The sequence below is a fragment of the Aotus nancymaae genome, unplaced genomic scaffold, assembly GCF_030222135.1.
Source record: "Aotus nancymaae isolate 86718 unplaced genomic scaffold, 86718_ANA_hifiasm-v0.15.2.pri h1tg000041l, whole genome shotgun sequence".
Classification (NCBI taxonomy): Eukaryota; Metazoa; Chordata; class Mammalia; order Primates; family Aotidae; genus Aotus; species Aotus nancymaae.
Genome location: NW_026988455.1, coordinates 2932909 through 2945710, shown reverse-complemented (window position 1 = coordinate 2945710; position 12802 = coordinate 2932909). Strand labels below are relative to the sequence as shown.

The 12802-nt window shown below is 42.3% G+C and overlaps 1 protein-coding gene across 2 annotated transcripts in view; it reads left to right on the top strand.

Moving 5' to 3' along the window:
• MYO1E (myosin IE) overlaps positions 1-12802 on the top strand; it is a 230215-nt gene that overhangs the window by 139836 nt on the left and 77577 nt on the right. For both annotated transcript variants that reach the window (XM_012443130.3, XM_012443129.3), the window contains exons 7-9: positions 3254-3385; positions 6629-6763; positions 8233-8365. In XM_012443130.3, the coding sequence (XP_012298553.1) occupies positions 3254-3385; positions 6629-6763; positions 8233-8365 (400 nt within the window). The remainder of the gene's footprint in view (positions 1-3253; positions 3386-6628; positions 6764-8232; positions 8366-12802) is intronic.

Below are 12802 nucleotides of genomic sequence, written 5' to 3'. Positions count from 1 at the left end.
ATTTTGGAGAAAAACAATTTTCTTTTCCACTGTCTATTTTGGAAGGAAGCTTCTATTTCCAAGAGAATTTTTACTATGTGCTCACATGATAATTGTCAGGCTCCCCGGTGGGTTCTGTCTGTTGGACTTGCCCTTACTTTCCTTGCTCTCTGATACTATTCGAACTGCTCATTTGTTTTGTCTCTCATATCTTTGGACCCAGTGCCTGAGTTGTGTTATCTTGAAGAAATTTTCCAGATAATAAAATAGGAAAGAAGATTTAAACAAATTTTCCACTTGAACCTTTTTCTTAATTTTTCAATCTAAATCTGCCTTGTAAAAATAGGCTTGGCCAAATTTAACCCTTTGTTTACCTTCCCCCCTTTCTTGGATTCCTTGGAGACCAGAAAAAAAATAATTAAATTGATAATTTCATTGATTTTTACAATATAAATTGTTCATTGCATTTGTAGGATTCATCAGTCAATTTCTGTAAATAACAAAAACAAACACTCAACATTTTCTTATTTTTCTAATTGCAGAATTTTATACAACCCTGATGGAAAGATGGGAAGAGACATTTCAGACACACACACACACACATATACACTCACACTCTCTCTCTCTCTCTCTCTCTCTCACTATTCACCATCATGGATGAGAGAAATGTAAATTAAAACCACTATCATTTTCTGTCTCTCAAATGGGCAAACATTAAGGTGATTGATAATAATGGAGAAAACACGCTATTGGTTCAAAACTGACACATTCTCCCAGGAGAGTGATTGGGCAATTGTTATTAAAATTTTAATCATTCATTATCTTTGCCCAACAATTACTTTAGAATAAATTACATAAGTTTCCTACCAAATACTACTTATTTTAAAAGACACTCATAATGTTAAATTAAGAAAAACAGATTACAGAACAATATCTTCAATATTTTCCTGGTTTTGTTTTTAAAATATGCACATTATATAAAATGTTACTAAGGGGTATGTAAATCAAATTTTGACATCTGTGACAGTAATTATTTTGCAAGAGAACGAAGAAATGGCATCAGGGCAGAATTATGGGTAATTTCACTTTTAAAAATGGACAGGTGTTATGAAGCATAAGAATGTATATATTTAACACTTATAAATCTTTTCAAATTAAAGAATGTATTATGAAATATTTCAAACATGATTTAAAAATAATACCATGAGCATCTATCTATGTGTTCAGTACCCAGCTTAAGAAATACATCATTACGAAGAGTCGAGTTGAAACTTCTTTTTATTTCATTATCAAAATGCAAAAGCAACATTCTATTTCCTTTATAAAATTTCCTCTTTCCCCCCAGGCTGCTATACAGCAGTCCTAAATATGTTGACCTTTTGTTAGAAATTTTAACGTTTATATGACAATTTTCAGCCATGCATATGCATTTTATTATATTAGAGCAGTGGTTTCAAGCTTCATAACACATAAAGATCAGCTGGACACTTTTTGAAAAACATACAGCTCTGGGCCCTGGTCCTAGAGAGTCTGGTGTGTGTGGTCTGGGCTAACAGCAGGCACCAGCATGTTGGAAAGGCTCCCCAGGTGTTTCTAAGGGGCAGCCAAGGTTGAGCACCGCTGCTAGGAGGACTTGGGAGTGTGCTCTGTCCACCCCTGACTCAGGAAGGTCAGGTGTTCTGATTGGTTTCATTTCCCTCAACTGATGAGGAATGGGTACAGACACTGAAATACTCCCTGTATGACATGCCAGAAGCAAAGGACGATGAAGGTGGCCACCAAAGAAAGCACAGGAGGTCTTGTTCAGTGAGCTGCTCTCAAGTGCCAGTGACATTCCGCAGAGCGATGACTGGTGGTTCTCTGTGCCTGGTGCTGCTGGGTGTTTTTGTTTTTCGCCGGGAGGAAGAGGGTCATCAGATTAAGACACATAGACAGAGGCTGGTCTTCTTTGGTGGTCTTTCTTGACACCTGTAATAGTTAACTTAAGAACAGGAACACAGCGTGCATTCACACATTTGCACAGTGTGCACGGTACTTTTCTTGCCCTTACTGAGTTTACGGCTCCAGTCATAGACGTAAAACCCAGATGAATTTATCCCTGAGATGGGTGGATTTAGTCAGCGTACACATTTTTATGATATTAAATGTGAATGCGGTGAGGCTGGGCATCCTTTCCAGTTCGGCTGTAGGCCTGACCGCTCCCTCTTTACCTTGATTTGTATTTACCTTCTGGACTCTGAGGGTGCCTAAGTTTCTGAGGATGGGAGAGAAATTAAGTTCTAGTGAGAAAAAAATATAACACACACACACATATATATATATAATAGACAGATAATTGTATGATAATTATATATATAATATTTTTTATTTATTTTGTTTTTTTGGACAGAGTCTCGCTCCATGGCCCAGGCTGGAATGCAGTGGTGCAATCTTGGCTCACTGCAACCTCCACCTCCTGGGTTCAAGCAATTCTCCTGCCTCAGCCTCCTGAGTAGCTGGGACTACAGGCATTTGCTACCATGCCCAGCTAATTTTTTGTATTATTAGCAGAGATTGGGTTTCACCATGTTGGCCAGGCTGGTCTCAAACTCCTGACCTCCAGTGATTCACCCGCCTCGGCCTCCCAAAGTGCTGGGATTACAGGCGTGAACCACCGCTCCTGGCTGTATATAATTAATATAACAACCTAGATACCTTTTCAACTAAAGTCTAGGTTTTTATTCTCCTTTGTTCCCTATCAGCAGCCATTTAAAGATGAATTTTTGTAAGAAGGACAGTGACAAAAATCCCTAGGCCCACGAGTAGCTGGAAGTAACTTTATTTTTAATAAAGTGTTTCATTTTAGATAAGCATTTTAGATGCTCCATAGGTAAGAGGGATTGAGTATTTTTGCTCAAAGCCGTGAGATGAAGTCTGACGGAGCAAGAGTGCTCTTCCTCTGAAAGGGTGCCATGCTGTTTTTTTGCCTTATTTTTTCCAGTTGAGCAGGCAATCAACTAGTGGGGGAAAATGAGCAAGGCATAGAGCAGATCCTTATTTAGTCATGCTGCAATGAATGGCAGGTGCTCTCTCGTAACAGAATCGTGTGGCTGGACAAAAGCATGGGTTATTGTGTGATTGAACATGGTGAGGAAGTCTAGACTCAAATCAGATGTGATTCAGAATGTGTCTTCTGTTAATGAATTTCCTTGAATTATATACTGTATTCAAAGGGTGTTTGGGACATCATGTTTTGTTCACCAACCATTGAAGGAAATCCCTAACTTTCTTGCAGGGAAAATACTTTGAAATCCAGTTCAGTCCAGGTGGGGAACCAGATGGTGGAAAGATCTCCAACTTCCTTCTGGAAAAATCTAGGGTGGTGATGAGGAACCCAGGAGAGCGGAGTTTTCACATATTTTACCAGGTTTTTCTTTCTACTTCTTTCCTACCCACTTCCTGTATATCTACACGAAAATATTTCTCAGACTTCAGGCAGAGACTGTAGTCTGGCAAGCCAGGAAGGACTGATGGCACAAGTCAGTGTACAGAATGGTGAGAATGTCCCTGCCCTCAAGGAGAATGAGTTCTAACTGGAGTGACAAGATGGAAATTCCCCAGAAGCTAAATCATCAAGAAAGTGTTGATGTAACTTCAAAACAAAATGAGGAGTGTTTGAGTCTTTGCCAAAGGAATTCATATGGGTGGATGTGGGTGGGTTTGGCTGGGTGGTAGGAGAGGTGTGAAGGAGAGGGGTTTTTCAGGGAGGACAGGTGACCCGCACCAAAGCAGTGGAGGTGGGAGAGGGAAAGCCAGTCAGGGAGCCGGGCCTCAGCCTGTGTGCCGGGCAGGGATCTCCAGAACGTGAGCTATTGGAGGAAAGATTTGAGATAGGTTTGGGATCTTTAATGCCAAGTTGAAAAGTTTTCACGTAGACCCTCAGAAGTCGTGGAGAGTCTGGGGCCAGAGCAGTTGCAGGGTGCTTTTCAGTTGTGTTCGAGGCTTCAGCACTGATCTGAGTCAGCTACTCTTATTTTATTTTATTTTTATTTGAGACAGAGTCTTACTCTGTCACCCAGGCTGGAGTGCAGTGGCACAATCTTGCCTCACTGCAGCCTCTGCATCCTGGGCTCAAATGATCCTCCTACCTCAGCGTCCCAAGTAGCTGGGACTATAAGCACATGCTACCACACCTGGCTAAGTTTTATATTTTTCGTAGAGGCAGAGTTTCACCATGTTTCCCAGGCTGGTCTTGAACTCTTAAAGTCAAGTGACCTACCCACCTCAGCCTCCCAAAGTACTGGGATTTCAGGCATGAGCTACCATGCCTGACCCTGATTCAGCTACCTTTGTAAAAGGTTTTTAAGTACTTAAAAAAAATATGGATGTTAATAACCAAATTTCTTATGTTCTATGGACTTATTAGTGTTTTAGGTATTGAGGATCCACATTAGACTTTCTTTGAAGAAAGGCCTGGTCACTGACTTTTTTTTTGTTTTGTTTCATGTTTAGTTTGAGAATCACTGGATTTGAAGGACAATAAACTGTGCGAGTAGCTCACATTCAGTCTTTTCAATTACACACACATCTTAGGCAATGCCAAGTAATTCTTTTAGTTGGTATCTGTTGATTGAAAACATACGTAAATGACCAAAACTTCTGTGAATTCATTAATTTTAAAAATTGTATTAATGAAAGCAACACGTATAGATAAGTGAAAAGTAATTATGTATTTCACATAAATAATATTGAGTGCTAGATGGAAGTGGATAATGGATGCCAGGACTTCTTTAAGTAAATACAAACACCAGCCCTCCTCCAGGGGTCCTCTGCCCTTAGATCAGAAACCACCAGAACAGAGGCTAGAAATTGAGGGGCTCAGTGTTCAAGATTCTGACATGAAAGTAATTCTTGAAGCTACGAAATACATGAGATTCCCGTGGGAGTGAATGTTGGGAGAAAATCATGCCACACAGGACGAGGGGACTTTCTGGACGTGTCGGATGGGGAGGCACTGAAGAGCCGGCAAAGCCAACAGGGAAGTAGTTAACGGAGAAGGAGGAAAGCCAGGATCCTGCAGTGTCACCAAGCCCGGGGAGCCTCAGGGGAGCAGCAGCAGGATCAAATGCTCAGGGCTCTTGGGGGAAAAGGGGTGAGCTGGAGTGTGGGGGCCAAAAAAAAGGCTGTTGGATTTAGGCACTGAAAAGTAGCCACACAAAAGGGTTCCATCAGAGTGGTGAGGGAAGAAGCCGGGATGCAGGTGGTTATGTCATGACGAGGAAGTAGATTCTACAGCTGGGGGAAGTTCAGAGTCAAGGAAAAGCTTCTAAAAAGGCAAAGAGCAGCGTGTTTGTAGATAGAAGAGAGTTAGAGAAGGGAGATGAAGGGAGATTTGAAGATGCAAGTTAGAGGTAGTATACGGTGTATGGGTGGGGAGAGGACCAAAGAGAAGAGAGGAACAAAAGGAAGGGATGGTGCGAAAAGATGTTCAGGAGATAGGCCAGGAAATGAAGGGAGCCTGGTGTCACGGGAAGACCTAGAGCTTCTCAGTGATGGAGATAAGGCCCCTGTGTGGGGAGGGGAGCCAGGGCGGCGTTGTGCGACTTGATGAAGGTGGGGAAGCACGGATGGGAACTGTGTCTGCTTTCCTAAATGTTACTGGGTTAGAGCCAGGGTGTGCTGGAGCCGGCTCGCGTGGGCAAGGCACATGTCTTTCCTCTTCCTTCTGTGAGATATCTTTGGTGGTTTACAATCCGTCATGGTGGGCATATTTATACCATGAATATTGGCAAGCGCTACAAATCAATTTTTTTCCTCAAGGGTTGATTGGTTAAACATTTTCTAGCTCGCCACTGGTTAAAGCCCAGTAAGAGGATCTTGCCGCGCCTAAGGCAGACATCAGAGCTCGAACAAAAAGCCAAGGAGTTGAGCGTGGTGACTCATGCCTGTGTAATCCCAGCACTTTGGGAGACTGAGGTGGGAGAATTGCTTGAGCCCAGGAATTTGAAAGCAACCTGGGCAATGTAGTGAGACCCTGTCTCTACAGAAAGTTAAAAAATTCACGGGACGTGGTTATGCATGCCAGCAGTCCCAGCTACTTAGGATACTGAAGTGAAAGGATTGCTAGAGCCTGGGAGATCAAGGCTGCGGTGAGCCAAGATCGTGTCACTACACTCCACCTTGGGTGACAGAACAAGACCCTATCTATAAAAAACAACAAAGGCCAGGGGACAGTCATTGGTCAGGAGGTTTCAGAATACCCCAGAGAGTGAGCAGCCACACCCCTCTTTTCTAATATGCACCCTGTAGTGAGAAGCATGGAAAAGCCAGCTCCACTTTAAAAAGCTGTAGCAAGTTGGGCAGGAACTAGGTAATTATAACCTGTTTTGCTTTCCACTCTTCCAAGGGTGGCAGTCCAGTTCCTTTCGGTGGACAAAGGAAAAATCCTCAGCTTGTGCAGGTCTTTCCAGAGTTAGGAGCCAAAATTTGCAGAGATGACTTGAGGCTACGGCAAGTACATATTTGGGAGCCAAGACTGCCTGTAATTTTAGAAAGCATACATAGAAAGACCTCATCACTGGACTTGGGGGTGGTGTCTGCAGGATGCATGAGGTGACTTTGGGTGTCTTGTGGTCCACTCCATGGCTCAACCCATGTTCTCTTACTCCAGCTCATCGAGGGCGCCTCTGCAGAGCAGAAGCACAGCCTTGGCATCACCAGCATGGACTATTATTACTACCTGAGCCTCTCGGGCTCATACAAGGTTGATGACATTGACGACAGGCGGGAGTTTCAGGAAACTCTGGTAAGTGCTGGCACAGGGCCAGGCAGGATCTGCTCTCCCAACTGGGCATTTCCTGCGGTGGAAAGGGCGGTGAAGGTTAATAAGGCAAGGAGCTGCATGCAGCGTCCCCCGTGTTCTCTGTGAGCACTCTGTACGTTCATACACATTTCAGTGCCCTTAAATAGCCATGTGCCAGTTGTCTGAGGACGACTTAAAAACAAATGAATTCATCATTATCCCCCTGCAGGAGCTCTGATAAACAGGCAAAAATGATTCCTATGTTGAGCATACTCTGTTTGCTGATGGTCTACTCAGTTCGTGAGCTGTTTCCTTAGAAAGGCTCAGCAAGCGGCACATTTATGGACTTATTTAGGTTTAGAAATTTTCGACCATCTTTAGTCTTTTCTCTGATCATTTCTTTTCTGGTTTTGAAGACTTTCTCTTCCCCTCTGTATTGCACCAAGCAGAGGACTCTTTTTCTGTGCCATGCCCTTCACATTGCCTGTATGTTATGGTCCAAGCTGTGAAACTAGGTAGATTACGGAGGGGTTCTATCCTGAGGGCAGGAACTAAAATGAGTCAATCTAGAAGGTTTTGGAGATAGGCCGAACACCCACTTAGCCTCAAAGGGCTTCATTACCACTACCCTTTGAGTCTGTTTCAAGCTGGGAACTATTCCTCAGCCCAGATCTAGAACTGAGTGGTAGACCCTGAGTGAGCAGTGTGGGTTCAGTACATTTGTGCTTGAAACGGATAGAAAGCTCAGACAGACTGTGTCCTGGGTGCCAGGAAACAAAGTGGTATCAACAGGTCATATGGCCACAAAGCAGCTGGGAGAAACAGTGCTGATCAGGAGTCTGCACACTGGTCCTAGAGTATAGTTTTCCTAGGAGATGGTTCTCTAAGATTTAGACATTTTAGTGGTATTTATTGCATTTAAGGGACCTCAGAAACTAGACTTTACATGATGCTTTTATTGGATTTCCTGGAGATTTTTCATTAAGATCTTTTTACAATTACAATATATTCTTATCCCTCCTGATGAAGGGAAAGATCTCTTGAGTCCATTTTGAGTAAGTGGAAAGGTCAGCAGTGACCTTCGAGGGGAAGCTGGCAACAGAACGCATCAAAAGATGAAGACAGGACTTGGAGACTTTGTGTACAACTACACTCTTCCGAGTGTCTTCCTCCTTCTGGAGGATGGCGTGCTATGCCTAGAGACAGAACCGCCCTTCCAGCATGACTTTAAAACTCGAGAAGAATGTGTGCATTGGGCGGGGATCATGTACAGGAACGTCCCGCTGTCATCACAAGCTAAGCCGCGTGTGACTGCACGGCCCAGTCTATGCTTTAGCTTTTTCTCTTTCTTTTTAGCTTGTCTGTACTTGCTACACCCTTATTTAGAGCAGCTGCTCTGCTTTGGCTTCCTCCTTACGTGCTTGTAAAGCTGGCGACCAGCTTCTCTGGATAGTTTCTCTTTTCTCTTCCAGCACGCCATGAATGTGATTGGGATCTTTGCAGAAGAGCAAACGCTGGTGTTGCAGATAGTGGCAGGAATTCTCCACCTGGGAAATATCAGCTTCAAAGAAGTTGGCAACTACGCGGCTGTGGAGAGTGAAGAGTGTGCGTAGCCCTGGCACATGGCCATTAAATGAGGGGGGTGGCTGGCAGCGATTAGAAGTAACCCAGCACTTTCCTTTGCTTATCTCAAATGGGAATATTGGGAAGAAGTGAGAAATCTACATGTCCTCTGTGGCAGAACAGAATGACTTCACAAGAGACCAGACCTCTTCTATGCACCTGCCCCTCTCTTGATCTATCCCCAGCCTTTCCAAGTCCCACACCATCCATGATTAATTGTTTCAGTTGATCGTTAACCCGGGGAAAGCTGGGAGGATTTCACATCTAGGCTTGAAGATAAAGTAATCTCTTTAATGAGGATTAGAGTAATGCTTAATAATGCAAAAGACTTAGTCTCTTTATGAAAAGCTTTTCAGTAACTGGTCTTAAAGATCTAAATTCACCTCAAGGTTTTAAAAAGCAAGCAAGCAATATAATACATGTAAATATGGGAAGCTCACAACTTCACAGTTTGTTTCACAGATTGGATTAGATTGGATTTCTGAACACAAGAAAGATGGACATTGACTATTGTGTTTACATTTCTCATGATCACCTTGAATGATCACAGCTGTATCATTGGAGCCTCTACACCTAAATGATCATTTTTCCTCTTTGAGAGAAAAATCAAGGTTCTTCCTATAGAGAGATGCTGTTGGTTACATGTGCCCGAAATGTACCATAAATACAGTGGCACATGACTTCAGCCTCTGAGACATCAACAGCTTGCAGACTGCTCTCAGAACCCACACATCCTTTAGCCACCCAGGAAGACATTCTTCCCTTCTCAGCATTCTTTAAGGATGATAAATTTAGATGCTTAGTAATAAATAGTATCCCACTCATTGCTGACAATGCAGTGGGGATATTTCCATTCCAAATAAGGTTCTTTTTTTTTAATGTTTTTGTTTTCTTTTCTGATAAAAGAGGGAAGTTCTGCTAACGTCTGATGTCTATCTTATAAAGAAAAAGATGAATTATGTTTACCAAGGAAGGGGGTAGAAAACTATAAATATACAGGGTGTCCATCAAGTCTAAAAATGTGACCTAACAACCGTAATACTGATAACTGTGTTTCTAAACTTTGCGTACATTCTCCTTGAAGTTTAACACATGCGCCTATGTTTCCAGTAAGATCATGAACACTTGGCCTTTTCATGTAACAGTGTTGCTGTGGTTGTAGTTTCTGTTGAAGTAGACTGGATTTCTTTTGCCTTCTTGGGATAGTAAAATAATTTACTGCCTCTTTATGCTTGAAAACAAAATCATGACACTGAAACAGCAAACAGTTCCCTGGATGTCTGAACGAAGAAGTGTTGTATTGCACATTGATGTCCAGGGTTCGTAGTCTTCTCAGCCAGATGGGTAAGGCCCAGCACTGGCAACTGCCCATGAAATTCCTTGCCTAGAGGCTCTGGAGGCATGGAGATCGGAAAAGGCTGAGATGGAAGCCAGAGAGGTCTAGGAAATGGGCCTTCCTCCCAACAATCTCCTTTGATTTGGGGTTTTGTTCATTTGGTAATATGTTAACATGGCTCAGGGGGTATGCAGTGAAAGTTCTCCCTTCTCTACCTTTTCTAGTTCACTTGTTTCCCTTGTCAGAGGTAACCAAGGTCCCCAGTCTCTTGTGTTGCCTTTAAGGGATGTGTGTTCCAGAACAGCTACACGCAGCCACTCTTTTCCCACTGCTGTGCAATAGTAGGGCTTATAACACAATGTTCTACAGTTGCTTTTTCAGTTAATATGTCTCTTAGGCCAGGCATGGTGGCTCATGCCTGTAATCCCAGCACTTTGGGAGGTCGAGGTGAGTGGATCACCTGAAGTCAGGAGTTTGAAACCAGCCTGGCCAACATGGTGAAATCCCAACTCTGCTAAAAATACGAAACTTAGCCAGGTTTGGTGGTGGTGCGTGCCTGGAGCCTGAGGCTGGAGAATCGCTTGAACCTAGGATGCGGAGGTTGCAGAGAGCTGAAATTGCACCACTGCACTCCAGCCTGGGCAACAGAGCTAGTCTTCATCTCAAAAAGAAAAAAAAAAAAAATATATATATATATATATATATATATGTCTCTCTTAAGAGATTATTCTATATCAATTCATAGAGAGATTTATCGTTTATTTTTTAAGAGATGGCGTCTTGATTAGTTACCAGGGCTGGTCTCAAATTACTGGCCTTAAGTCATCCTCTTGCCTTGGCTTCCCCAAGTGCTGGGAATACAGGCGTGAGCCACTGCGCCTGGCTGTGCTTTTTATAGCTTCATAACATTCCATTGGTTGGCTACACTTTCATTTATTTATTGAAGCAGTCATCTATTGTTGGACATTAATATGGTTTCTGTCTTCTGCTGTTACAAGACTGAATGAACACTACTGAAATGAATAGTCTTGGTTTCTATTATCTTTCTCATATTATAGTTTATCTATGAAATAAATTTGTGGAGGGAGGTGGTAGTCCATGCCTTTATGACAGAAGAAAGCAGACTTTCTCTAGCTATTACACTGTAGAAAAAAAAGGTAAGATTTTCATCAGAAATGGCCTAATAAAGCAAAATAGCCATTAATAGCAACAAGCTTTTTGTTTTTTGTTTTTGTTTTGAGACGGACGGCGTCTTGCTCTGTGACTCAGGCTGGGGTGCAGTGGTGCTATCTCGAATCCACCTTCTGGATTCAAGCAGTTCTCCTGTCTCAGCCTCCGAAGTGGCTGGGATTATAAGCATGCACCACCAAGCCTGGCTAATTTTTCTATTTTTAGTATAGACAGGGTTTCGCCATGTTGGCCAAGGTGGTGTCAAACTCCTGACCTCAGATGATCCTCCCGCCTCGGCCTCCCAAAGTGCAGTGATGATAGGCGTGAGCTACGGTGTCCAGCCAAACAAGCTTTGTTTTTACCTGACCTTGGACCAGTGGAAGTGTAAAATTTGCTTGATCAAACCTTTTCGTTACTGTGAAGTCAAACAAACCTCACCTTAGGCACATGTGTACCTGTCCAACAGCAATGCAGTGAGATGGCAGATCTTAAACACAAAATTAACCTAAGAATTTTATTTTATTGTTTTTTTTGGTGGCGTGACTCGGATTCAACTAAGAATTTTATTGAAAGAAAAAGTCACTACTTTGATAACAGTCGGGAGAAAAGTACAGGGGACAGCACCCCTCCTTTACCCTGTTACAATTCACAGATTAGAAAGCACAGAAATGCAATACCAAAGACAGATGAACCTTTTTTTGCCATGCTGTTTCTTTTAAATTTGTAAAAATTCAATTTTTTTTTCTACATATTTTTGATTTTTCTCTCTTCCCTTTATTTCAAATTTAGGTGGAAAAATTAAACCTAACTTTGCTTTACACTGTAATGCAGTAGTAGTAATGTGTCTTCATTATGTAAATGTGTGGAAATACTACTATTTAGCAGGTTCTTCTATGTTTTCCATGACTCCGATTAGCTATATCCGAGTTATACACCCACATTTTAAAGTAAATCATTGCTTTCTGCCTCCTCTCTCTCCCCAGTTCTCCAGGCTTCCATACTGACAGTCCCATCCAGACACACGCACAACTGCCTAATGGAAACTCACAGCCTGAAGAAAGTCAATATTAGCAGCCCTGTAATTTTGGCATCAGGACAGGCACCAGGCATAAAAGTTTGAAAAACATGGCATGGATTATTTTTCAAGCCAAGTGCTGTATTTCCTCTCTAGTCTCCTTAGCTATTTCCCCAAGCTTGTGGCTCTGATTCCATTCCTTGTGTTGTGAGTGCTTGTAGCCCTCCATGCCTCCTTCTGCAGAAAAGGACCGCAAGATGGAAGTAGAGCCTGTGTCTTTGTCAGTCCCTTCTCTCTCTTTTGTCTCAAGGACTCTCATCTTCACCCTTCTTGTTTTATGTCTTTAGCGAATGTCATAAAGATAATGGCATAAACATTTTAACCAAATATATTAACCATGTGGGAACATGGTTAGGGCTTGAGAGAAAGGCATATTTACAAAACAGAGAGATTGAGGCTAATTATTCATTTTATAAACCTATTCACTGTATAGTTCCTATAAGTAATGAGAAGGGCTTTTGTGACTGTCCTATAAACCATTGATGACAATGTCCACTGCATCTAGTGAGATAAGCTTCTGATGATAAAACCAACATGATACTCTTCCCTTAATGAAGACTTCTTATATGTTGGATATGTTGGTAAATGTCTCTTAATTCTCACAACAACCCCACATGTGTCCAGTCTGATTTATGAATGTCATCTGTCCTCACTCTGTGCACAGGAAGTTTTAGTTGAGTGGAAGACACATCCAGATTCCTAGACACGTGTTAACACTAAAACTAAACTAAGTACAATGGCCATTTTCAGATCAGTGCATTTGATTTTGTTCACATGTCCTTTCTAAAAGGAAGCCCTTCCATTGCTCAAAGCGTTTTTGTGAAACACTCATATAGAT